Genomic DNA, 26,944 nt, shown 5'->3' on the forward strand with positions numbered 1-26,944 from the left:
AGCAATATTTATGATTATTTAGATCTGTATATATATTGATCTAAAATGATCAAGTAGTGGTTAACCTGATGATAATTTAAGTATATTGCATGTGATGATGATGCACATGGATAGTGAGAGTATTAATTATAGTCAAAGTTTTAAAAGTGAGAGTATTTGCTATGTTTGTCAAATTACGTTTTATCATAGATCCATGAGTTGATAAAATCTATAATTACCCCATTAGTGTAGATGTGGACATGATGATGTTCTAAAGTATGGTCATGGAAGAGTCAAAAGAATCTCATGACTTATTACATAAATGAGACCCACAATATGATGTATTTATTTGAATATATTATTTCATATTAAGAGTTGTGATTGAAACTGTGATATGATGAAAAATATATATGGTTATGTATGGCTACATAAAAAATAACATATAGCATATGTGAAAACCTCATACTTGAATATGAATGATGCAAAGTTCACATGATTATGTGAAAAATAACCCATAACATGTGAGAAAACATCATGCTTATATATTGATATAACCCTTAGAATTGTGCACGGCTTATTGGGTGCATGTTTTGTCATGAAGTGTTATATACCTGATATACCAATTGTGATATAATATGGGTGTTCGCCCCATATGGGAAAGTGGGAGATGTTAGATGTATGAATTGAATCTAGTATAAAAATTGAATCAGTGTAAGATCCAAATTCAGTGTGACCATAGGGTCTCATGTATGAAACCTCAAGAGACCACAAACAGTGTGGTAGGACCTATAACTCATTGGATACCTAACAGTTGAGAATCCAATAGCCACAATCTTAGTGGCGGGCTATATCTCATTGGATTCCCAATATCAGTATCAGGTTACCCCCCGAATCACCCCCCGAATCAGGTCGTTAATCACTATTCTCATTCTCATCACCTTCGTATATCAATTCTCTCCTCCTTCACTGCACACACACTCACGTGATTTTTTCTTGGAAATAAACATTTACTCTAGTTATAGAGGATATCTGCATTTTCCTATTGGTAACATGATTGAACCTCAAAAGCATGAAAAACAGAGAAAAAAATACCAATCTTAATATAAAGATTTAACACAAAATTGGCTGCACAGTTCAGCAGAGATAAAAAAAACACGTGGATTCATTAGTAGGAATATAATTCCAATATCTATGATAATCCATTTTCGTTATAGACATGGCCTTGGAAAATATAATTCAAAACAAAAAGCAACCAACAATAACCCAATAAACCAAAGGAGAAAATGAAAAGGAAGCCTCAATCTTAAGATTTAGAATCAAATAATCACTATTATAACATCCTTCTTGAAAAAGAAGCAAGCCTCAATATGTATCTAGAAACAGAAGGCATAAATAGAGGACTATAAAGGGACAACATGACTAGGTAAAACACCACTAAATGGAGAGGGAAGAGAGAGGGGGAAAGGAGAATTGTGACTTATAAAACTCCATGTCCAAAACATTCTTATGACAGTGAAGGTTTAGTGACACAAAGTGTTGGATACAATCACACTGGTCAAAAATGTCCACAACTTATGTGACCCAGTTTCATTTGGTGTAGACTTGCACTAATATAATCTTGATTGGAAAATAAGTTTGTTCAAACCAACTAATGTGCATTCAAATCCAAGACTAATCCAAGATTAGCCTTAACCAATTTAGCTTTGATTTAAATTCCAAGAATGGGTTGACTTAGACTTCTTGAAGTTTCATTTAAGTCTTAAGTCATAACCAAGTTGGTCTTGGGCAATTTGGTCAAACATAAACTCAACTTATTCCTATCGTGTTATTTAGTAATTTTAATTAATTAACCCATATATATATATATATATATATATATATATATATATAGAGAGAGAGAGAGAGAGAGAGAGAGAGAGAGAGAGAAGGGAGCCATCCAACCAAAGGAAGGTCTAAAATCTATAACCAACAACGATCGAACGAGTCCAAAATCTACAATCAACGACAACTAAACGACTCCGCTTCTCCAATGCTCACTTGGATCTAGTATATTTGTTCTTTATAATTTATTTAGTAAGAAACATACTTCACAGAAAGACTTTACACCATATAGACATGTTTTTCGAAACGTGAACTGCCATAAATTTAAAACTATACAATACAAAGTATTGTGAACAGTTGATTTTTAGCACTTTCAAAGGCGCATCTAAACGAAAATTCATAATCCAAAACATGACGCGCACTAAATAAATGATTGAAAATCAATATGTAAAGTTTGATAGATGAAAAACTTGACTGTTGGAGAAGGAACGTCGTTGATTATCATCGGTTGTAGATTTTAGACCTTCTTTTGGTTGGATGGTCCCCCTTCCCTACAATAATTTTTTTCAGTTTTATTGAGGCAAATTGGGCAATGACACCAAGTCCAATTCAAACTGGGGTCCCTTCACCAACCAATCAAGCTATCATAATAGACTCTATTATTGAGTTTCTTCTATAGTGTTTAATTGAACCAAATATCGATTCTTTTGAATTAGGATTTTTTTATAAAACTCATCACATGCCACAATAAATAAGGAATGGATTTTCTTAATTAAGATCCAAGATTGTCTTTTCCTTGTGGAAGACAAATATTGCATTCCACATAATTCATGAAAAATAAATTTTCAATTCCATGATTTGGGTTTCATGTTCGTTTTTTTTTTAAAGGAAAGTTGGGGTGGGTTTCAAGTTCTTGAAGCATAATGTTTGTTGATGAGCAAGGCATTTTTATTTCACTCCATGTAACTAAATAAAAAAACACATTCAGAACATCAAACACATTGAGATATTCTTGATATTTTTTCAATAATGTGTTTTCTTAAAAACTAAACATTTCTCTTAGTTAAGAAAGGCAAAATACACGGTGGTTCTATACCATGATGCCATACAATGGTATACATTTTTCTTTATATGCATCTATCCACCAAATGTTAGATCCAACAATATAGGAGTTTAACATAGTTTATTTAATAATTTAAAAGTTTTTTCGTGTTTAACACATCACAAGAATCGATTTCTAAGATGATGAAAAAATAATGGCTCACAATTCATGAAGATAAGGGTACAAGACATCATGTTAAAGTCAACTTTAACACATGAAAATTGTATAAAACATTGTGTTGGAGCCAACTTAACATATGAAAATACTAAATTGAACATGATACACATGATGCAAAGGTTAGAGTTTGCTTTTGGAGCCTAAATCTATGCAAATCAAGTGTGCACTACCATAACTTATGGTGGTTTCAATGCAACAGCGGAAGGACCTACAAAGAACACTTGAGAATAAGATATTAACCTCACCAAAGAGAGAGATCAATGACCTTAGGGTGTGCCTGAATCATGGTTACCAAAAACTCCACTTACATATGAAAAACTAATTTATTGAAAAATTGAGCATTTTTTAAACTTGTAGAAAACTTCTAAAACATGAATGAAAAACTCATTTTTCATTGAGTGAGAAATTAGTTTCACATCACTTGAGAAACCTACTTATATCATGTGGGAAACTCGTTCCTCTTATTTGAAAAACATGTGTTTTGTGCATTTTTTGCATGTTTCTGTTAAATGAGAAATTTCTTTTTTCAACAAAAAGTTGAGATACGTGTTAGACGAAATGGAGAAATTTCAAAATTTAATGTAACTAAATTATTTTTACTCTATCCTAACCTATGTTGCATTTAAATACTTCATTTATAATTTAATATTTTATTTACTATAAGCTAATTATGCACTCATTTATATAAAATATAACCAACTTTATAATAGTTGTATTGTTTTCATAAATGTAATAATATATTTTATAAAATTATTTTATTAATTATTACTATTTATCATATTATTAGTAATATAGTTTATGTAAACATGTAATATTCTTCATGCATATTGCTGATATTTGTAGTTTTGTTCTATCAATAAACATACACACATATCACGTTTCCTGTTTTACATGAACTTTAGAAAGTCATTTCCCATTTTCATTTTCCATCGTGATTTTTTTTCCTACCTGACAACCTTGGTTTAAATGCTATTCATCTCAGATCCATATATTAGATCTTACATAGAACTTGGGTCTAAATTGCTTTTTTTTCAATCATGGTACCTCAAATCTTCATATCTAAAATTTAAGAGTAGACTCATATTCATGAATCTCTAGCATGTGAAAAGAGAAAATGAACTGACTTAGCAAATCTTCTTTTTTTTTTGGTAAATCTGATCTTATAGAGATGATGTACGTGGTCGATTATGTGTCGATCTATATTTGGATCATCAAATTCTGATGTGTAAGTGGGTTTTCCCAATGATCAAAAAAATGATATAATAAATGGTTTAATTATTTTTATTTATATAAACATATTTTTTTGTCAAAAAATCATCATCCATGAGTTGAATCCTAGTAAATCAGCTGTATTAAATACATGTATGATATCAAATTGAGTCAAAATGACTTGCAAGTCTCATATGTGGGTTAATTTAACATTAAACTAGTTGTATTTGATATTAGATGGATTCAATCTTATGAAAATGGCAAACACTTTTAAAATAATGACATTTTTTAAAATGTCAAAAAAGTAACCATGTATTAAAAAACTATTCTTTCGAGACTATTTTAGCATTTTCATAAAGTTGAATCCATCTAATATCAAACACAACTAGTTTAATGTTAGATTATATATATATATATATATATATATATATATATATATATATATATATATATATAGGAAAAAGACCATTTAACCAAAAGAAAGTCTAAATCTAGAGCCAATGATGATCGAAAAGCTCTCCTTCAATGCTTGAGCATCTTATTGATCGTACATCATATATTTGTTATTTATAATTTATTTAGTAAGAAATATTTTGTAGACTTTACAACACAGACATGTTTTTTTTTTAATATGAAAAATTGATGGCTCATAATACATTTAAAACTTTATAATACAAAGTATTGTGGGCCATTAATTTATAACAGTTTCAAAAACGCATCTACACATCAAAAATTCATGATTCAAAACATGTCGCTCACTAAATGAATGATAAACATCTAATATATAAAGTTCAATCGATAAAAAAACTTGATCATTAGAGAAGGAATGCCATCAATTATCATTGGTTGTAGATTTTGGACCTTTTTTTGGTTGGATGAACATGTTCGCCACCTTGCTATAGTGGTGGTGCCAATACATCATCGGGCCAGTGAGGTCCTTTGACCGACCTTTTGAAGGACATTGGTGCAACTGAATTGAAAAGTGCCAAAAAGTCAAACCTAGAAACAATTGCCCATGTGTCTGAGTTACGGTTGCCAGTGAATCCCTGCCAAGACTTTAGAAGTCCATAGCTACTCTAAGCTCACCCATACAATCCAGTAGAAACAACCTTTCCATCATATTTTCTTGATTTTTATTGTGGAACAATCCCAATGGAACAATCCCCATAGCTACTCTAAGCTCTATGTGGTTTGTTTAATGCAAAAATGCATTTTATAAGCAATTTTTGAAAGCTTTCAAAATTCAATGTTCCACAAAATGTGAATTTTTTCACAATTGAAAAAAAATATTTTTACTTTGAAACTACTTTATTAAAAGTGCATTCCCTTGTAAATGGATCATGCCAAACACTTTTATGGAGTTGAATTAATGAAAAACAAAACCTTGCATAGCTAGAGGGTATATATGGTAGTCTATATATTTAGGGTAAATATTTGGTACTAATTAAGGTATGGAATTTTGAGGTGGAAACTACAACTGCAAGCTATATCTGACTCGTTTAGCCTGTATAGATTTGTTTAACATAGTTTGTTTTCAAACCTTAAATCAAACTTTCCAAATAAGGAGATTTTTTGGGCTTGTTGGTATCATAGTGACAAAAGTTAAAAACGGCAAAATCTCGGGAAATTTTGAATTTTTTTCATAAATCTAGTGTTTTTGTTTTGGCAAAATCTCGGCAATAAAAAATAAATTAAAAAAATATAAAAAATAAATTTTATCAGAAAATATAAATAAAACACATTTAAAAATAAAAATATCACGATAAATATCTGCTAAAACCATAAATATCGCGATATTTGTCATGGTTTGAAAATCTCGTGAGAAATTACTGTTTTAAACTTTCAGGTAATTTCTTGCGATATTATCGGAAGATTTTTTATAAATCTCGTGATATCTGTTATTAGAGAGGTTGGTATTGATTTTTGAAGCCATTGGAAAACCTACTTTAAGTGTCACGATCACATGATTCAAAAACCATTCCTTACTAAACAAATCATGTTGATTACAGTTTTTTTTACAAAATCCATGTCGATTAAAAGTAAAAAAAAAAAGGTGATTTTTATTATATAGAGTATATGTTTTCTTTTTTGCTTTTTATAAGAATGTTTCTCCTTTTATCTCTCGACAAACGTTCATCAGACACGGGATTTCAGATCCAGTTCGAAACATGGAATCTGATGTCACCACGAACGTGAATTTGGAAATGGAAACATGTTCTCCCAGCTGCCAAACACAAACTCTTTTTTTTTCCACAATGTCACTTTCACCCCCCTTTGTCAAACCAGAAGCACCTATTTGTGGAAATAGCATGAAGACTTTTGAATTCTATCCTGTCACTATTCACTATTAAATATACTATGACGTTATGAAGCCCCTCTTTTTTTCTTTTTTGTTTTTAAAAATTGTACGGGATATACCCACTTACCTTTCTAAGCAGATTTGGCTACTTTTGTTGAGTTTTTGACACCATCCTACAGTTGGCTTTAACTTCCCATGATCCCATCCCAAAGTCCATCGCTACATGTTCAAAAACAGATCTTGACAAATCACCAAAGAAAAACCTCGTTTCACTCAGATCTTGGTGCTCTCTCTCTCTCTTTCTCTATATATAGACAGGATTACCAAAATCTTTATATATATATATATATATATATATATATATATAGAGAGAGAGAGAGAGAGAGAGAGAGAGAGAGATTTTGGTCATCCTGTCTATATATATAAAGATCCTATACAGAATTACCAAAATCCCCTCACCCTGTCACCATCTTAATGATGGTATCATTGTTTCATGGGCTTCCTTTGGTTCTGCTCCTAAGGGAGCCTGGGATGGCGACCTTAGTGGCTTCCCCATGACCCCAAAATAAAAGGTCCCATCTTTCTTCCTTCCCTTCGTTGGTGTCCTCGTTTATTCCTTCGCCTTTTTTCATCCTCACTCCATCCAATCTCTCCTTATTCCTTCGCCCTTATTCATCCTCCCTTCACCCAGTCTCTCTCTCATCCCGTTTTCACCCCCAAAAAGAAAAAAGAAAAAAAAAGGAAAGAGGATAGGAGGCAGAAGAAGAGGTGGAGGATAGTTTTTCTGGGCTGCGGAGAAAACCCCACCAAAGGATTCTTTATATGTATGGAATTGGATAACATAGAGTGCGTCTCATCGTCCGATGGGATCGATGAGGAAGAGCCGTCCTTCTCGAAGTCTCACGTCTCCTCTACGATCTCCCCCGTCACAAGCGTCCATGAACTCCTCGAATGCCCTGTCTGTACCAATTCCATGTACCCACCTATTCATCAGGTACCAATTTCTCCCCTTCTCAAAATTTCCTTCGTTGGTGGGTGTTTCTGTTTCTTGTATTTTTCTTTTGTGGATGTTGGCCATTTGTTGGTTTCTGTTGGTTATTGGATGGAATGCGGCGCTATTCTTTCCTTTTGATTCTGCCATTTTTTGCGATTTTTAGGTGTTGGTGAATTTGGTGAGTTGATTTGTTGAGATGTTGCTCAAATTCTCTTTTCTATCACGGGTTGTTTTGTGAATGTGGAGATTATGAGGGTTTATTTGCTAGGGCAGTTGCTGTAGTCCCTTATTGATCCGTCTTTCTTTTGTGGATAGACCATTCTTTCGAGTTATTAATTTATTATTGTACAATTTGGTTGAGCATGCTTTTCTCCGCCTATTCTCCCCAACGTTTCTGATGTAAGTTTTCCCCCCTTTAGTTTTGGTTAATTAGCTTGATTACTAATTGTCCTATCTACATTCTTCTTATTTTTTTCTCTAGTGTTGAGATAAATTGTGGTTCTTGTCTTCCCAAATTTTTATGTGGAAGACCCAGAATGATTTTCTTTTTTGGTTCATATCGCCGACCCCAATTGTTTTGGGATGAAGGCGTAGTTGTTGTTGTTGTTGTTGTTGTTTTGTTGTAATGATGATTGAATGTTTCTCTTCTTTTTCCCTAAGTTCGTTTAATTAAATGTGAATCAATTCTCAGAAATTTTGGTTGGTGTTCTTGATTTTCGATTTTTTGTTTTGTATGGTTTGATTTAGTTTAACTTTTCTGTTTTATTTATTTTTTCTCCTCTAGATATATTCTGGCATCATTGGTTTTGAAGTTTTTTGCATTACTTTGACTGGCATTACTTCCATACCACTTCTCGTCATCTTTCCTTTCAAAATATGTGGTGCCTTTTGATCTTTATGTTTTCTCTATTGGTTTGCACAAGTTGCCGTAACCTCAAGGGATGATATGTTTTCTGATATCTTAGGCTATCGCACATTTGTGTCAAATTACGAGTTTATATCTAATCTTCCCTTGCCTTACCCTATTTGCTTATTTTGGCTTCATTTCTTTTTTTCTGGGTAGCTGTACATGTTTCCTTTGCAATGCCATAATCATGTTTCCTTTTTCTTTCTTCTTACAATGAACAATTATATGCTGTTTAAGTTGTTGAAATCTTTCCTGGACATGGAGATGCAAATTATTAGCCATAGGTTTAGTTAAAGTATGGTTTCACACCATTTCTTGAAAACATTGCATTTTGAACATTTGTTTGGATTAGTGGTTGTCTTAAAATTTTGATGTACCTAGGATCAAGTTTTAACTATGGAGAATTTTCATAGTAAATTTGGTGGCAGATAATATCATTAGATATGTTCTATTACCGTAACATTCTTTCTGCTGGGACTTTTGATATTTCACATTTCTTTGTTCCTGTTTTTCACAAAGGTTATAGTTTTCCATGACTGGTGCAAAGTTTTTTGAACTCTTTTTATGTTTACTGTTCTTAGGTGTCATTTGAAAGGGATATGGATTATAATAAACTACCAGATTGGCAGGTTCTGATTACTTTGTTAGTCAAGTAAAGGAAGCTTAACTATTGTTTGTTGAAAATGCAGCAACCTCCACAACTATAGTGAAAAGAACTGTGAAATTTGTCATGAAATTGCTAACAGAAACTTCCATTAATATCGATGTGCTATTGATATATAGCTTTTACACTATCTCATTATCACTTGGTTGTACCATTAATGTTCATCTTGTATTTGCTGCTGTTGTACTAAACAAACATGTTCCTTATTTATGCTCTGATAATTCATTTTTAAATTTTCCACTCTTAAAGACGTTTGGCTCTCCATGGGAGCCTTGCCCCCTCTCTAAACATGGTTCACAGATCCATGGATCACGGGCAATATCTCTCCATGGCCTTTTGCCTATGAAAGCATCCTTCTCAATGCCCGGGCATCCATCCAATGCAAATGGTCTATTTATTGATGGGAAAACGACGGGGATTGAACCCGCATGTGGTGGATTCACAATCCACTGCCTTGATCCACTTGGCTACATCTGCCCGGGCCTACCTTCCAAAGCTCGTCAAGCTTCGATGGATGGGCTGGTTCATTTGGGAATAAGCTAACCTATAGTTGGCAGTTGGGTCCATTCTCTTTCAGATCCTCATGTCCTATCTCTGTTGGGCTTAGACCTTTCGCCTTTTGAAGTTCTGTTCAAAAACTTTGTGCGAGAACTTGTATAGAGATGCATCATGTGTTTATGATATGATATTATGGCATGCATCATGATGTTAATTGCTGCATGTTGCATAATTGAAGCTCATGTATGAGCTTATTGTTCAAGGAACCGATTTAGTGCTCGAGAGCACGAATATAACATGTTGCTTGATTTTATGTATAATGATCTGTAAGACATGGAGAGACATGCGTGCACATGTTTGTGAATGAAATGGTGGTTCAATGAACCACTATGGTGCCAGGGGTACACAAATGAATATATGTATAACAATAATAACATGAATGCTATTGTGCTATAAGATATAGAAAAACTCGTTTTGGCATGACTAAAGGAAGTGATGAAGTGTTAGCGGTGTCTAGGCTCGACAACAATGTAAGAACTTACAAGCCTCTACACTTTGGGAGGCAAAACAATAATGAAGAATCAAGGAAGATTGTTTGTCACTTTTGTAATAAATCGGGTCATATCAAACAAGCATGCCCAAAGCTTAAGAACAAGGTGGCTTCCGTTGGAGAATCCACACCTAAGAAGGAAGAATCAAGCAAAAATAAAAGAGATATTAAAGATACCATTTCTCAACCTATGTCACATGGGTGCGGGTGCGGCACTTTAAAAAACCTTGGGTGCGGTAGGGCAAAAATGTAAAAAATTATATATATATATATATATTAAATTATATATATATATATAAATATATAATTTGAAGTTTTAACAATTAACATTGTCATAATATCATTCATCATGCATGCAATATATCAACCTAAATATCAATCAAATAAGTAAAGCAATTATATAAATCAACCTAAATATCAATCAAATAAGTAAAACAGAAAAAAACTAAATTACATACCAAAAGTATATCCTATAATATATATGACGATGAAGTAATGGATCTTAATAATTTTCTGCTTCATCATCAAATGCATCATAAGAAGGAAGACTGGGATCAGATAAATCCATGTTTGTCATGTTGAAATCATGCTCTTCCTCGAAGTCACACTCTTCTGGGTTTACATCCCAAAATTTGGATGTTCCTTGTTTGCGTTACAAACCCAATTTGAAAATGTTAAATACAATACAAATATATTTAAATGAAAAACTAAAAAATAATCAAATAACTAAGAGAGCAAATTAGTACCTGTATTCATCATTGGTTCGCGAAAGTAGTCGAAGATTTGAATGAACATATACTAAATCCTCTGCACGCTTGCTGGTGAGTTTGTTTCTCTTCATGTTGTGTATTTAAGAATATGTGCTCCAATTTCTTTTACAACAAGATGAACTAGCAGGCTGCGATAGCAATCTTAATGCAAGACGTTGAAGAAGAGGTGTTTCTGATCCAAATGTTGACCACCATGTGATAAGATCTATATTATCCTCCTCTGTCGCGAATAATGTCGATCCATATAATTTCGAAGATGAAAAATTTTCAAACTCTTGTGTGACTTGATTTAGAAGATATGCTTCTGGAAAAAGTCTTATCATACACATATTTATATGTCTTGATAGCTCTGGGTCTAAATTTGGAGGGACACGACCAATACCACCTGGCCGCTACTTATTTGCATAATATTTTGGATTAAGAGAATGTGTCATGCAATGCAAAGGAGTGTTGCTCTTATCCCAACTTCTGACTAAAATTGAAAGAGTATGGTTAAAAAATTCTGAATCATCAAATGTAGGATTTTTTTCTTCATACTTGAAAATTATAATTTGTATTTTTTTAATCATATTATCCCACATTTCATAAACTCTGTGAAGCATGGGCTCATCCTTATCAACTTCTCTTAACATTTCCCAAATAGGTTGTGTAAATTGAAGGAATTATACCACTCTGTCTCAAAACTCAGCATCAACAATGGATTTATTAATTTTTTGAGTCTTGATATCATCATCAGCATGATAGAATGTCCAATTTTCATCAGTCACCATGTTAAGCAAAGCATTCTTCACTTTTTTAATCATCTTCACCATCACAATGATGGATGCAAAACGTGTTTCAACGACCTTCAACAATTTCAGGTCAGAATGCCTATTAAATATAGCATTAGCACGATGATGGTTAACAACAAAATTCCTAATGCTTTTGACATTTCTTTTTAAATCTCCAATCCATGAACATAAAGCATATGCTTGTAAATTTTCTTCTTCTTTGGGGTTGCAGATGCTCTTTAGGGCCAGAATTAAGCTGTGTGCTACACAAAGAGTTCAAAAAATGAGGGTATTCACTCTCCAAACTCAATGTTGCACTTTTACAAATTGGAGCGTTGTCTGTAATGATTTGTACTACTTTCTGATCACGCACTTCTTTTATGACTTCTATAAACAATTCCTTCAAATACTTCGCATTTTTATATTCCCCAGATGCATCAACTGCTTTCAAGAATATTGGGTCACTAAGCGAACATGCAATGAAATTGATCAGTGGACGCCTTTGAATATCTGTCCATTCATCAGAAACAATAGAAACTCTATTTTGCTATCATGAATATTTTTTAATCTCCAGCAACCTCTCTACATTTGCCCTCTTTTCTGCAAGAAGTGTGGTTCGTATTTTTTTGAGCTTGGAGGTATATAGCCACTCAAATTACAATTTGCCAAAGATGTTACTAAATCCTTCTAATAAGGATTTCTAGTCTCATTAAATGAGAGTGAACTAGAATAAAAATATCTCCCTACTTTTCTATCCATGTCTTCCCTTCCATATGTATTGAATGTTGCTTGTATCGTTCTTCTACCTCCTACATTGACTTTTCTTTTCTTTTTTTAGCATCTTCTTGGTGGCTTCCAAATGGCACACTAATTGCACAAGAATCACTCATTGTCTTTCTCTTTTCATATTCTTTTTGTATTTTTTTGTATTGTCTTCGCATTGCCTCGTCAACTTTTCTGCATCCTAAAATGCCATGTCCTGATATCTTCAATAAATGAGCCTTCACTCTTGTGTAAGACTCAACAAAATCTCTTTCAGAGAGCTTGCATTAAAATCTCTTGTTTCCACCACCTCCTTCTCCAGTTTTTGCAAGCTTATCTACGTGTATCCATAATGGCCCCACATCATCACTCCCACTACAACTATCTCTTAAATTATGTAATCAAATCTTGTAATCCAATACATTATATATATATAAGGTAATAATTATACATAAATATAATATATGTATATGTATCTATCTATTATATATATAAAATATATATTTAGCTGTACGGGTATATTCGTCATTTTACACATATTCTTTTTCGAGAATATGTATGTACTTTTTCTTTTTTCCTTTTTATTTTTTCATCTTTTAGCACATGGAGGGGTCCACCCAACATGATCATTGAATTCTCCAACGGTTATAATTATAACCATTGGAGGGGTCCCAACGATCATATTGGGAGTCCCTCCATGGCCTCTCATTGTGTATAAATAGGGGTGTTCCCCCTTGAGTTTTGACATGGCTTTGGGTCAAAGCCCAAGTGTTTCTCAATAAAGATTTTATTCTTTTATGCCTTTTGTGCATTTGTGAGATTTGGTGAGTTGTGCTTTTGTGCACAAGTATTCTAAGAGTGCTTATTGTGCATGTGTGTCTCTTTATCATTAAGAATATTAAGGTCTTCATCATAGTATCTTGTTGAAGATACTTTTACATGGTATCAAAGCCACGTTTGAAGAAGGAAGATCGTGCAGTTTTTCACATTCTTGGTTACCTTGAAAATCGTGCCTTTAAGCTATTAGAGATTGGAGTGGATCACTTCCTTCGGGCAATATTTTAGAAATTTTCTTTGTCAAGAAAGACTTAAAAATCTATTGAGGTACGTGTTTTTTTTTTATTTCTATCCTCTTTAATGGGCGAAAAAGACTCCCACTTCTCCCTCGGGTTTAAACTCAATGGTTCAAACTATCATGTTTGAGCCGGTAATATGAAAGCCCACATTAAAAGAAAGGGGCTTTGGGGATATGTTCAAGGTTCGATACCGGAACCCGAACAAAAAAATTACCATTATAAAAAAAGGAGATATAAAGATTCTTGAAGGAGAAGAAAGGCAAAGGGCTCTTGAAGACTATTCAAAGAAACATGACGAATGGAAAATGAAAAACTTCAAGATCTTATCTTGGTTTTTCTCATCCGTTGAAACTAAGATCAATGCCAACATCATCAAATTCAAGAAAGCTTACGAAGCTTGGCTATATCTTGAAAAAATATATACTTCAAGAGATTTATCACACAAATACTACCTTCAAAAGAGGGCTTTGACCTTACAACAAAATGAGATGACTATTCGGGAATACTTCAAGAGATTTATCACACAAACTCTAAAAATTTGTTTTCATCTTTTGTCTCAACGGCGGATGGAACATCCCTTGAAATTAAAGGAATAGGCAATTTCAAAAAACAAGATTTTTTTATTACAAAAATTAGATTCATACCAAAACTAAATTTGAATTTGTTGTCGGTTTCTCAACTCTTGGTCCATGGTTGCGATATAAAATTCTCTTCTAATAAATGTTGGATACAGGATCGCCGGTCCGGGAGGTTGATTGGGGAAGGCTCTAGGAAATGAGATCTCTACTATATCGATTTTCTCCAAGTTTCCAAGAATCAATTTTGTAATGTTGTCTAAAATAAAGATATTCATGTGTGGCATAAGAGACTTGGACATCCCAATATTGTTAAAATTTCATATTTACCTTTTGTTAAACATCTTTGTGAAAGAGATTTTACATGTAATGAATGTATTTTTGGAAAAATGAAAAGTTACCTTTTTCTCAAAGATCCATGTTTACAACAAAACCCTTTGAAATCGTTCATTCCGATGTATGGGGTCCGACTCCTGTGATATCTAAAGGAGGATTCTCATATTATGTGATCTTGGTTGATGATTACACTCGGTATTGTTGGATTTACTTTCTTAAACATAAACATGAAGTTTTTTCGACTTTCAAAACTTTCCGTATGATGATCTTAAATCAATTCAATGGAATCTTAAAAATCCTTAGATTCGACTCTGGCGGAGAATACCTATCAAATGAATTCAAGAGTTATCTTGAAAGTTATGGTATTCTCCATAAAAAATCTTGTCTAAAAACCCCTCAACAAAATGGATTAGCCGAACGAAAGCATAAGCATATTATTAAAACAACTCGAACTTTGCTTATTTCGCAAAACATTCCAAAAAAACTCTGGGTTGAGACTGCCCTTACATCAGTTTATCTCATAAATAGACTTCCATCAAAAAATTTGAACAAAATTTCTCCTTTTGAAAAATTATACGAGAAGGAACCTGACTACAGCAGGTTAAGGGTGTTTGGATGTAAATGTTTTGTCTTTATGGATGAAAATGATAAGCTTTCTCCAAAGGCCATTCTTTGCGCCTTTCTTGGTTATTCGAAAACCCAAAAGGGTTTTTGGTGTTATGATATTAAAAATGACAAATTGTATGTCTCACGACATGTGAGTTTTTTGGAAAATCGTAGTGGTTTTGAAAGTCTTGAATCTCATGATGATAATGTGGATTATTCATTTCTATTTGAAATGTTAGCTAAAGATGATGATACAAGTGATGATGAGTCATCTAAGAATAACTCAAGCGATGATGAAATCGAGGAAACTATCACGTATCTGCTCTCTCCTCCTCATCAACATATCGATGAGGGATCATCTAGAGAGCCCATCACCTATGTCCATAGGGATAAAAACACATTTAGAAGTGCTTTTGAAAGATATGATGACACCAGTAGGACTGTCCCTCCAAGAGAGGTGAACCTGCGAAGGACCGAAAGACCTAGGAAAGCTCCCTCTCGGTTTATCTCATATGATTCTTTTTCATCTAAATATAGGGCCTGTCTTAGTGTCATTCATTCTTACATAAAACCTATAAATTTTGAGGAATAATGAAAATGTTCTGAATGAGTAGAAGCTATGGAGAATGAACTTAGTGCTGTAAGAAGAGCCAAGACTTGGGAATTTCAAGATCTTCCTAAGGGTAAGAAAACAATAGGATGTAGATGGGTTTTTAAAGTTAAAACTAAAAGCGATGGATCTCTTGAGAGATATAAGGCGAGATTAGTTGCTAAAGGATATAGTTAAGAATATGGGATTGACTATGAAGAAACTTTTGCCCCTGTGGCCCGAATGGTCACTGTCTGATGTTTCATTACCGTTGCCTCAATCAACAAATGGAACATCTATCAAATGAATGTTAAGAACGCCTTCCTAAATGGTGATCTGAATGAAAATATATATATGGATGTTCCACCATGAATTGAAACTCTCAAAGGGAAAGTGCTTCGCCTTCGCAAAACATTTTATGGTTTAAAGCAAGCCCCCAAGGCTTGGTATGATAGGTTTAACTCCGTAATGTTAGAAAATGTTTTTTCATCTTGTTTCACTGACACTGCCTTATTTGTTAAAAAAACCAATGCAGGGATTGTCATTCTGCTTTTGTATGTGGATTGCGGGTGGGGTTGACGCCGGCGATCGCCAGAGGTCTGCAATGAGGGAGAGGAGGAGGTGGCGTCGGGCTCCCCTGAGACACGTCGGGAGGAGAGGAGGCGAGAGAGAGAGCACAACTGCGCGGGAGAGGAGAGCTGCGAAAGAAGATTAGGGCAAAAATTTTCTTTCGCAGCCCTTTTGATCGGGCAAAAATAGTGTTGTTAAAAATGCGCCTCAAGGCGCAAAAAGCGCGTCTCGCCTCGAGGCGAGGGCGTTTGTGCCTTGAGGCGCAGTTATAAAGTGTAAAAGCATAAAGGCGTATGCCTCATGCGCCTTGAGGTGAGGCGTGCCTCACCGTGAGGCGCACACGCTTTATTTTGTTGGTCAAATGAGGGTCAAAGCCCTCATTTGACCAACATTAACCCGGACCCGAGTCCGACCCTGACCCTGACTCGTATTCTCGAAGGTTCGAGAGAACCTGTCTTTAAAAAAGACACAGGCGCCTCTGGCGAGGGGCAAAAGCCCTTGCTCCTTCTCTCTCCACTCCGTCCCCTCTCGTCCCCCGCGACCGCTGTCATCGGCGACCACTCGCCGCCAGTCATCGCCTCTTCCACCTTCTTCTTTCCTCTGCTGAGAAGGCGCCGATGACCCACCAACCACCACCATCTTCTTTTCTCTGTTGCGAGGGCATCAGTGACTCACCGCCACCGCCGTCCGTTCCGACGACCTCGACCAACATCCTCGACGCGACCTTTCCTCTGCGTTTTCGGTGACGTCAGAGTCGTCGCTGCCAGGTAAACCCCTCTTCTTTACTTCTTCTCCATGAGGGGTCGACCGACGGGGGGTAGAGCCCCCTGTCGTCGCCTCTCATCGGCAGGGGGTTACCCCCTGCCTTTCTTTTGGGGTCGATCGACAGGGGGGCAGAGCCCCCTGTTGTCGCCTCTCGTCGGCAGGGGGCTCCGCCCCTTGTCGCTTTCTTTTTCGGTAGGGGGCTTCACCCCCTGTCACCTTTTGTTCGGCAGGGAAGGGGTTTTCGCCCCCCCCCGTCGCCTTCTTTCTCGGCAGGGGGTTTCGCCCCTTGTCGCTTTCTTTTTAGGTAGGGGGCTCCGCCCCCTGTCACTCACCTTGTCGTGAGGTAGGGGGCTCTGCACCCCCTGTCCTTCTTGCTTTGCCGGCAGTGGGCTCCACCCCCCTGCCATTTGCCTTGTCGACAGGGGGGCTCTGCTCCCCCCTGTCGTCCTTGCTTTGCCGGCAAGGGGCTCCACCCCCTGTCCTTTTTGCTCTGTCGACACGTCAATCTTTGCAAGCAATATGTCGACAATGTTGTGAAAACTAAAATTGAGGCTTACGCTTTGCGCCTCGAGGCTTACGCCTCGCCTCAGATTTTGGTGGAACGCCTCGATATGCCTCAACGCTTTTCACAACACTGGGCAAAAACAATTTTTTTTACGTTCGAAAATTGGACAAAAATAACCCTGAGTGCGGTCAACGCACCCAGGGTCGTGTTGACCGCACACGCACCCGCGTCGCGTCGATGCGGGTGCGGCACCTGCTTTGCCGAATCCGTGTGACTTGGTTCTCAACTAACGGAGGTACTCCATCAATTCCTTAAGACATCATCTTCTACGTTGGGTGTCGTCATTGCTTCTTCCTATCCTCCAGGCATGCGTTCATGGATTCTTGACTTAGGATCTTCCTTTCATATGACTCTACATGAGAAGGCTCTTTTCAATTTATGCATTAACTCAAACCTATCATATGTTTCTATCGCCGATCGGACCTATTTGAAAATCAAATGTATTGGAACTTTAGACTCTAAAAAATTCTTTGTTTAAAAAATTAGAGTTGTTCCTAAATTAAACCTAAATATTTTTTCTGTTTCACAATTTTTCGACTATGGATGTGAAATCTCCTTTTCATCTAAGGGTTGCTCCGTATGAGATCTTCGGTTCGGGAAGTTGAATCAGCAAGGTCATAGGAGAGGAGATCTTTATTACATGCATTTTTTGTCTCTTTTATCCAAATCATTTTGTAATTATATCCAAGACAAAGCCAAGTTTTTCAAAGATGTATCTTTTCTGTTTTGCAAAGACTTTTTGAAATGAAAAACATATTGCTTGCAAAGATTGTATTTTGGAAAAATGAAATCTATTCATTTTTCACATAGAACTTTTATTTCTAAGAGACCTTTTGAGTTGGTTCATTCGGATGTGTGGGATCCTTCTCCGGTCATATCGAAATGTGGCTATTCATATTATGTTATATTCAATGTTGATTTTACTAGATATGCATGTCTACTTTCTTAACTTTAAATCAGATGCTTTCTCATTTTTTAAAGAATTTCACATGATGATCAAAAATCAATTCCAAAGTAATATTTCCATACTTAGGTCTGATTCAGGTAGTGAATATATGTCTAATGTTTTTCAAAATTATTTGAAATAAAATGGAATTTGTCATCAAAGATCTTGTTTTAGAACTTCTCAACAAAATGGGTTAGCAGAAATAAAACATAGACATATCATGAAAACCACTAGAACCCTACTAATCTCTAGAGACATTCCTAAGATTTTTTGGGCCGAAGCCATTTTATGATTAACATGTTTGATAATAAAATGACTTCTTCGTGTTTACAAAATATTTTTCTATTTGAAAAATTATTTTAAATGACACATGAGTTCAAGCGTTTATGGATCTATGGTTGCAAATGCTTTATGATTTTTTATAAGACGATAAATTGTCACCGAAAGCTATTGAACGTGTTTTTATGGGGTATAAAGATAATAAAAAAGGTTATCGATCTTTTGATCCCCAAAACAACAAACTTTATATGTCTAAGGATATAACTAAAAGGTTTTTCTTATCCTCATCCTCCTCTTTAGATTTACTTGCTTATACTGATGCTGATTGAGGAGAAAATCCTAATGATAGGATCTCAACCACTGGGTTCTGTGTTTTTTTAGGGGACTCTTTGATATCTTGGACATGCAAAAAGCAACAAAAAGTCTCATTATCCTCTATTGAAGCTGAGTATCATGCAATGATTAAGACAACAATGAAGTTTGTGTGATTAAGAAATCTTCTCAAAGACATGAGAGTTGTCATCTCCAAACCCTCGAAGTTGTGTTGCGATAATAAGTGTGCAATTTATATTGCAAGCTATCACACATTCCATGAGCGAACAAAGCACATTGAGATTGACTGTCATTATGTACCTGACTGATAAGAACTATCGGGTTGCCATATGTTACATTAGAATACCAACTTACAAATTTTTCACGAAAGCTCTTTTTGTATCTCGATTTATTTTTCTCCTCAACAAACTTTCGGTGATAACACCGTAAGTTTGAGGGGGTTGTTAATATATATAGTTATATATATATATAGTTATATAGTTATATATATATATATATATATATATATATATATATATTCATGTATATATATTCATATATGTATATAATTATATCTATTGATGTAATAGGTATTTCCCAACAGGGGCATTTGGTCATTTTACACATAATAAGGAATGTCCACTAGGGACAGTTTAGTCTTTTTCTGTATTTTTTTATTCTTTATTTTTGCCCTTTTGGTTTTATATAAGGGCACTATGTTCAAAATGACTATAGAGTCGTGTTGGGAAAGCTCACAACGGCTATAGTTATAGCCCCAACGACTCTTGGGAGCTCCCCAAAGCCAAATTTTATATTTTTTACTTTGTGGTGTTCTCTTGTTGGCCTATTGTGGCCCTTGTATGCACTCTTGAGCTATTGTATTTGATTTTGTTCTTGTATTGTCCCTTAGTGGACTTGTATTTGTGCTTGTGCACATTGTTTTTGCACTTCTGCTTGTTTAATTACAGCCTCCTGAATACCTGCTTACTTTTACGATTCTCAGACCTCCTTCCTCTCAAACAATCTTCATCTTCACTGGGATTTACAGGATGGCTGTAACAACCTCCAATGCCCTCCCGTTTCCTTCGGCAACAACCTCCCAAACACAGCCTTAATGGTAAAGAAAAGAAACACACAGCAGTTCAAATGAACTAACCATTTAATATAAGTTAGCTCATCTTATTTTCTTTGAATCAAGATTAATCACAGCTTAGATGTACAAGTTTCTGCAGATTGAGAAACCTGAAAATAAAGGTCCATAGTTGATATTGACATGACTATGAAAGATCATGATAAGAATGATCTTTATATACTTATGATTACAAATGATCACATTAATAATATGTTAATGTGATCTCATTTTAAATCACTTTAGTAGAGAAAAGAGATTGCTGATAAACAAAACATGAGAAGGCATAATATTGAGAGAGATTTGCAGAAGAAAAAAAGAAGATAAGAAAAATAAGTGTATGAGATAGAAAGCTTAGGGAAAGTAAGAAGCAAGTGCGAGGAAAAAAATAAATAGTGTATATCATAGAAGAAAGGATATCAACCAAAGAAGACAAAAGAAGTCAAAAGTAGATGAAACTCAATCCATAGGCCACACTATCAGACCTTCTGAAGCCCTGATACCATAATAACCTGCAGAAAATAAAGAAGAGGAAAAACGATGACAGAATCAACAGCTCTAATTCGTAAATTTCTCTCTTTGTGAAGGGTGGCACAAGTCTATTCATATTGAAACCAAACCCAAGTTGAATGCATAAGCAAAATTAACTAAAATATCACATGGTTGCCATTAAAAAATATACAAAACAATACAGTAAAAAATATTAACTTGTAAAACAATATATTACCTGCAAAGAATGACAAATTACACCTTTATATCACTGAGTAAAAAATAACAAATTGTAAAACAATATATTACCAGTAAAGAATGACAAATTGCACTTTATGCCACTCCTCTCTGAGAGAGAGAGTACAATATGCTACGATGCACATCATGTCCATGGGGTGTACGATATGCTACGATCCAAGTCACACGGACTCGGCTAAAAGGTCGACGCACCCGCGTCGACACGTCCCAACACGGGTGCGGCTTCAAACACGGGGCAGACACGGTCAACTAAGTGTCGGACTCGGTCAATGCACCGGGGCCGAGTCCATCCACATTTTGGACTTGGTCAACTTTGACCAAGTCTATTTTGTCCATTTATTAAAATTATTTTGGACTCGGGTCGGGTCCCGGATCCAAGACATTATCACACTCACAAGCTTCTTTATGTGTTATGTTTTGGTAAGTTTGTGTTGTTACTTCAATAGAATTACTTTTTTATTTTTGCTTTAAAATTTACAATCTTATTATTGTTATATATATATATATATATATATATATATATATATATATATATATATATATATATAGCCATGTCCCCATGTCCAAAATTTTTGAAATTGCTCTGCACCCGTGTCGCACCCGTACCCGCACCCATGTGACATAGGCTACAGTACACATTGTGTCTATGGGGTGTTCCGATACGACACACACCTGTATCTCTTGCACTCATTCATCCAGATTAATAAACAAGATTGGATACTGCAGTTCAGGGCACAAGCTGGTGCTAAGTATATCCTGTTTCTTTACAGAACTGTAGGTGCATGGCAAAAGTTATAGAAAATATATAAGATGCTTGTAGGGTGCATAAGTTTTTGGAACTGCTAATCTTGGAGAGTATTTGCTAGCATTATACCAACAAACAATATTCACCTTTGTCAGTTGGGTGGAGTGCTATGTCACATGGATACATCTGTGGATACAGTGATACGACCAATTTTTATTAAGTTTCCTATATGAATGGTGTATAAAGGGATAAGGAACGGAAGTCAAAATGGACTATCCTTGTGACATAGATGGAGTGGCTAGGTGGGGCCTGATTCAACAATGAAGAATGTTGGTGGTTCTGATTTCTTTTTTCTTCATTTTTAAGCACTTTCCTGCCATGGTTGGGATGGGGTTAGGCCTATAAGCTAGAGTTTGGCTATCCATGATTGTCAAAACTCAGTATTTCTTGGTCAAACTTTTTTGTCATCAGAAGAAATTGCTTCATTCATCACAATGCATCATCTAGTCAAAGTAAATATTTATATGTTATGCCAAGAATTAATGAACAGTGGCATCTATTTTTGCATTGCAATTTGCTACATGCTCATAAATTAAAGGGTTATTGTATGTGCAGGAAAAGTAACAGTAAAAGGGATTGATGGAAAAATTGATTTATGAGAAAGCTAGCTTGTGCATCACATAACCTGATGCTTTCATCTTGGTCTGCTACTTATAACTGGAAAGATGCTTTAAAAATTTTGGACTGGTCTTTGGTTATGTGGATTTGCCAAATTTGCTTGAAATTCTCCCTACACTTTTCTTGAAGATATCTTGATGGTTGTGAATTTGCATTATACTATTCTATCTAACCAAATTGTGTTGTTTTTCTTTAGTTAAGAATCTAAGATATCTGTATAGCATGTTTTTCTGTGAACATATAGATCCCTGTAAGCATTAATCCTTGTGCATTTTGAGCTTTATTTCTGATCTATTAATTCAATTATTTTGTCTGTTCTAGTTAAAGATTGTTATATGGTATGCAAATACTAATAGAGTGTTGACTGTTCATTGCATATGTTTACATTTTCAGAGACATTTCTATATATATATATACACTGTCCCACTATCCTTACACAGTTTTCATTTTTTCAGTGTGCTCATCCGATATCATGGAAATGAGCCCATCGATACCATATCCAAACAAAAAAGATGATAAAATAAATGATAATTCCTCTCTGTTTTCCTATATTTACTCTAAAAGCCCATAGTTTGCTGCTGCAGATGGTTTTAATAACTTTTAAGCATGAAGATAACACAGAAATAGTTATCAAGTAGGAAAAAGTTAATTGTTTCTCAGGGATAATTAACATCACTTTTTGTATGCTATATAAAAACTTACCTTCCACATTTGCTTAGTTCATTCTTTTTTGGGTGATTAAACGCAACAAATAAAGAAATTTAAACCTTCTCTTTCTCTCTCAAGGGAAAGGCTGTGAATTGGGTCTGGTTTGTCTTGTGTGGCCAAGTATGGACAGTACAAATGCAGATCAGGATGTTATTCGAGTTGACTTGGGAACTTGTGGGTTCAGGTTTGAGCCATGATATCATGGATATCAATCCTGACCCAAATGATCCAAGTTTTTGCCAAATGGGTCTGGCATCTTTCAAGTATTTGACCAGATCCAATCCTCAAAAGCAGGGTATGATGTATGCGAATTAAGAATGATAATCCATATGTTATTTCGGCTGACCCAAGGACAACTGGGTTTGGGCTTTGACGTATGTGGCATATCAGATCCCATGATCGGATTGATCCAAGTGTTTTCTTATATAATTTATATGTAAAAATAATATTCTACTCTTTAAATTATGTGGTCAAGTTTTGTATTCCATTTTCTGGCCCGATATCACTCTCAACCAAGGGGGTGGACCGTCATCGCTTGGATACCAAACTCATTGATAGCCCTACCTACGTTAAGCCAAACACACGGTGTTGGATGTCCAAACCCATTTTGGTTTTCATGTCAAAGTCAAATACTAAACTTTTCTTGTAATTAGGTGCTTTAGGTATTTTTCCTAAATGTGTTGTGTAGATTTCAGGGGCAATGTATGGATAGGTTTCCTGTTTTGCATTTTCAGGGATGATTTCCTAAACCACGTGATGATGCCCATTAATAGCACATGAAAACAAAAAACAAAATAGTAAAGTAATATGCTCCTTCATTTTTTTCCAATGTACTGGACCCACGGCACAGGGTCATATTTATGCTTTTTTTTTTTAAATATAGAAGCCAGGGTTAGGAGTGTTCATGTTTAGGCTTATGAAAATAAAAAGTTATAATGTCAAGACCTCAGAAATGACACTTTTAGTTATAAATTACTAACTATTGTATGAGTTGATTAATTAAGTGTTTGGATTTGTAAGTCAAAAAGTTAAAGCATTGGTTTGAGAAGAGAACAACCAATTTGTCAAGTTGGATAAGTCATACTACAATTATTTGGTTATAAAAGATTTCAATTGACTAAGAAAGAAAGAAATATGATTAAACTAGGTTTTAGCATCTGCATTTGATTTCAACTTAATTTGTGAAAATGCAAATTAACAACGTAATATTCATTAATTAGCACATATTCATAATTCATTTTGTTTTCAAGGTGAGTAGCACCCATTTATATCCCCATCAATATTGGTTTAAAACATGAAATTGGTAACTACTGCTGTGAAATGTCTAGTTAAGAAAGATCTAAGAGATGGCCATTTGAAAGCTCTTGGTTAGCCTTATCAGTCGGGCTATTCTTACTATGTAAGCTGTTTTAGGACATAATAGCATATACCAGTAAAGAGTTAAATGTTATGTTGGGTTACTAAAATCCTGGATTCTAATAACTTTTCCTGCTAGTGCTGAGGCATGCAAGCAGGCATCTGTTTTGATATCTTCCATTATTTTGGACAATGGATTGGACGTGATTGCATTGAGCAACTTCGGCGTTGTATATTCATTGATATGTCTAATTCCTACTTTTTTATGGAAAGATATGCCTGTTTTTCTGCAAATAAATGTATGATGCAGATAGCAATCTGTTTTACATTATTGGGTTATAGCACTTTCTCCTCTCATACTGTGAACTTACAAAAAAATGTCATGGAAACTTGTGCTATCTTGACCCATTTTCTTGATCAATACATTTGTTCATTTTTACCACTTTTGATTGGAATGCTTTCTTGTTGCTTCCATTGGTTCTCAGTTCACATATAGCTATTTATTCTTGTCAACAGCATGTGTATACGTGCGTGCAGACCTATATTCACATAGATTAATCTTCTGATGTTTGTTGTTGCAGTGCCACAATGGGCATACACTGTGCTCTACGTGTAAATCAAGGGTCCATAATAGATGTCCAACATGTAGACAGGAGCTTGGGGATATCAGATGCCTAGCATTGGAGAAGGTAGCAGAGTCACTTGAGCTTCCTTGCAAATACTACACACATGGCTGCCCTGAGATATTCCCATACTACAGCAAGCTCAAACATGAAGCTCAGTGCAACTTCAGGCCATACAACTGTCCATATGCAGGGTCTGAATGTTCTGTAGTTGGAGATATTCCATTCCTTGTCTCTCATCTGAGAGATGACCATAAAGTTGACATGCACACTGGATGCACGTTCAATCACCGATATGTCAAGTCTAATCCCCGTGAAGTTGAAAATGCCACTTGGATGCTGACAGTAAGTTTGGTTAAATCTCTAAACTTGCAATATCATGCGTATGCACATGAGATGGAAATTTAGGCACTACTTCCATTTGCTCTTTCTGCCAAGAGCAGATTAGGTCCTATTTTATAAAATTGATTCAAGGGTTATATTCAATCCCGATCACACAACTCACTTGATAGAGGTGAGTGTGACTGTGTGGACTTGCCATGTGAAATCAGTCTTCTTCATCTCTCTGTATTTTATTTTGCGTTATAATTGCTTCTTAATAGTAACCAATTCTCTCTCTCTCTCTCTCTCTCTCAGGTGTTCAATTGCTTTGGACAGTATTTCTGCTTACACTTTGAAGCTTTCCAACTTGGGATGGCACCAGTATACATGGCATTCCTGCGCTTCATGGGTGATGATAACGAGTCCAGGAAATTCAGTTACAGTCTGGAGGTTGGTGGCAATGGGCGAAAACAAATTTGGGAAGGCATCCCTAGGAGCATCAGGGATAGCCACCGAAAGGTTCGTGACAGCCATGATGGTCTGATCATTCAGAGGAATATGGCACTTTTCTTCTCTGGTGGGGACCGCAAAGAACTAAAGCTGCGTGTTACAGGCAGGATATGGAAGGAGCAGCAGAACCAGGAACCTGGTATATGCATACCAAATCTTTGTAGCTAGAACTTTTGAGGCTCGTGCTTGGTGCATGATCATTCACGTGATCGGATCTCTGTTGGATTGGTGATTTTCAAACCATGTTGCAAGGGCATAAAGGTTCCAGCAAGTTGTATCTGATAATTGCATGTGTATTCTAAGATTTTTGTCTCTCCTAATTGTTGGGTAATAAAGTGTTGTTTTTTCCTTTTGGTGTGTTGACATTATGTAAGCTGGGATATTGAAATATGCAATGCCTTCATGGTACTGCATCGAGCTTGGTATTTGTATTTTGCTGCTTTCCTTTCACACACACACGCATGCGTGCAGAAATGCTAATGGTATTCTTGAGGAGGCCAATGTTCCACAGCTGCAGGATATTTTATAGCTATGGTCGACATCTTGAATATAATCATGCTGAGATCTGTACCTTGTTTCATCTGGCAAATAATAGAACTGTAATATCAGAGCTCAGTTACTGGAAGCTTTTAAAAACATTGAAATCTTTCTTCTCACGAAACTCTGCTGAGCTCTTCTTTCACACTACCGAGTTTTGAGATGCTTTTGGTTTCAAAAAATCAAAAGCTTGCTTTTTATCAGCATGAAATCAATTTTCTTGATGTTGAAAAATGTAATTTTTTTATGAGTTGTATTTTACTTTTTCGGTCTACATGTTTTTTTTATTAAACATACATTCACTATTAGTTATCTTTGGGCAAAGGATTCAAAAGATGCATGCTCTGGGCATTTGAAAATTACGCTCTTTTAATGATGCCCTCATCGTTGCCTGTGGAGGAAAGACATTGGAATCGCCTCATTAAGAGCAAATGTGTAGTATTAATGTTGGAAAGTGAATAATAAATGG

At 35.4% G+C, this 26,944-nt stretch overlaps 1 protein-coding gene across 1 annotated transcript; it reads left to right on the forward strand.

The window, feature by feature from the left end:
- Window positions 1-7,088: 7,088 nt before the first annotated feature.
- LOC149843432 (Protein with RING/U-box and TRAF-like domain) lies at window positions 7,089-26,388 on the forward strand. Its single transcript, XM_089999791.1, has 3 exons — window positions 7,089-7,581; window positions 25,066-25,452; window positions 25,744-26,388. Exons 1-3 carry the CDS (start codon window positions 7,414-7,416, stop codon window positions 26,104-26,106), a joined length of 918 nt encoding a protein of 305 aa, XP_089855917.1. The 5' UTR covers window positions 7,089-7,413; the 3' UTR covers window positions 26,107-26,388.
- Window positions 26,389-26,944: the final 556 nt, after the last annotated feature.

Source organism: Nuphar pumila, chromosome 3, assembly GCF_984573655.1.
Source record: "Nuphar pumila chromosome 3, dmNupPumi1.hap1.1, whole genome shotgun sequence".
Classification (NCBI taxonomy): Eukaryota; Viridiplantae; Streptophyta; class Magnoliopsida; order Nymphaeales; family Nymphaeaceae; genus Nuphar; species Nuphar pumila.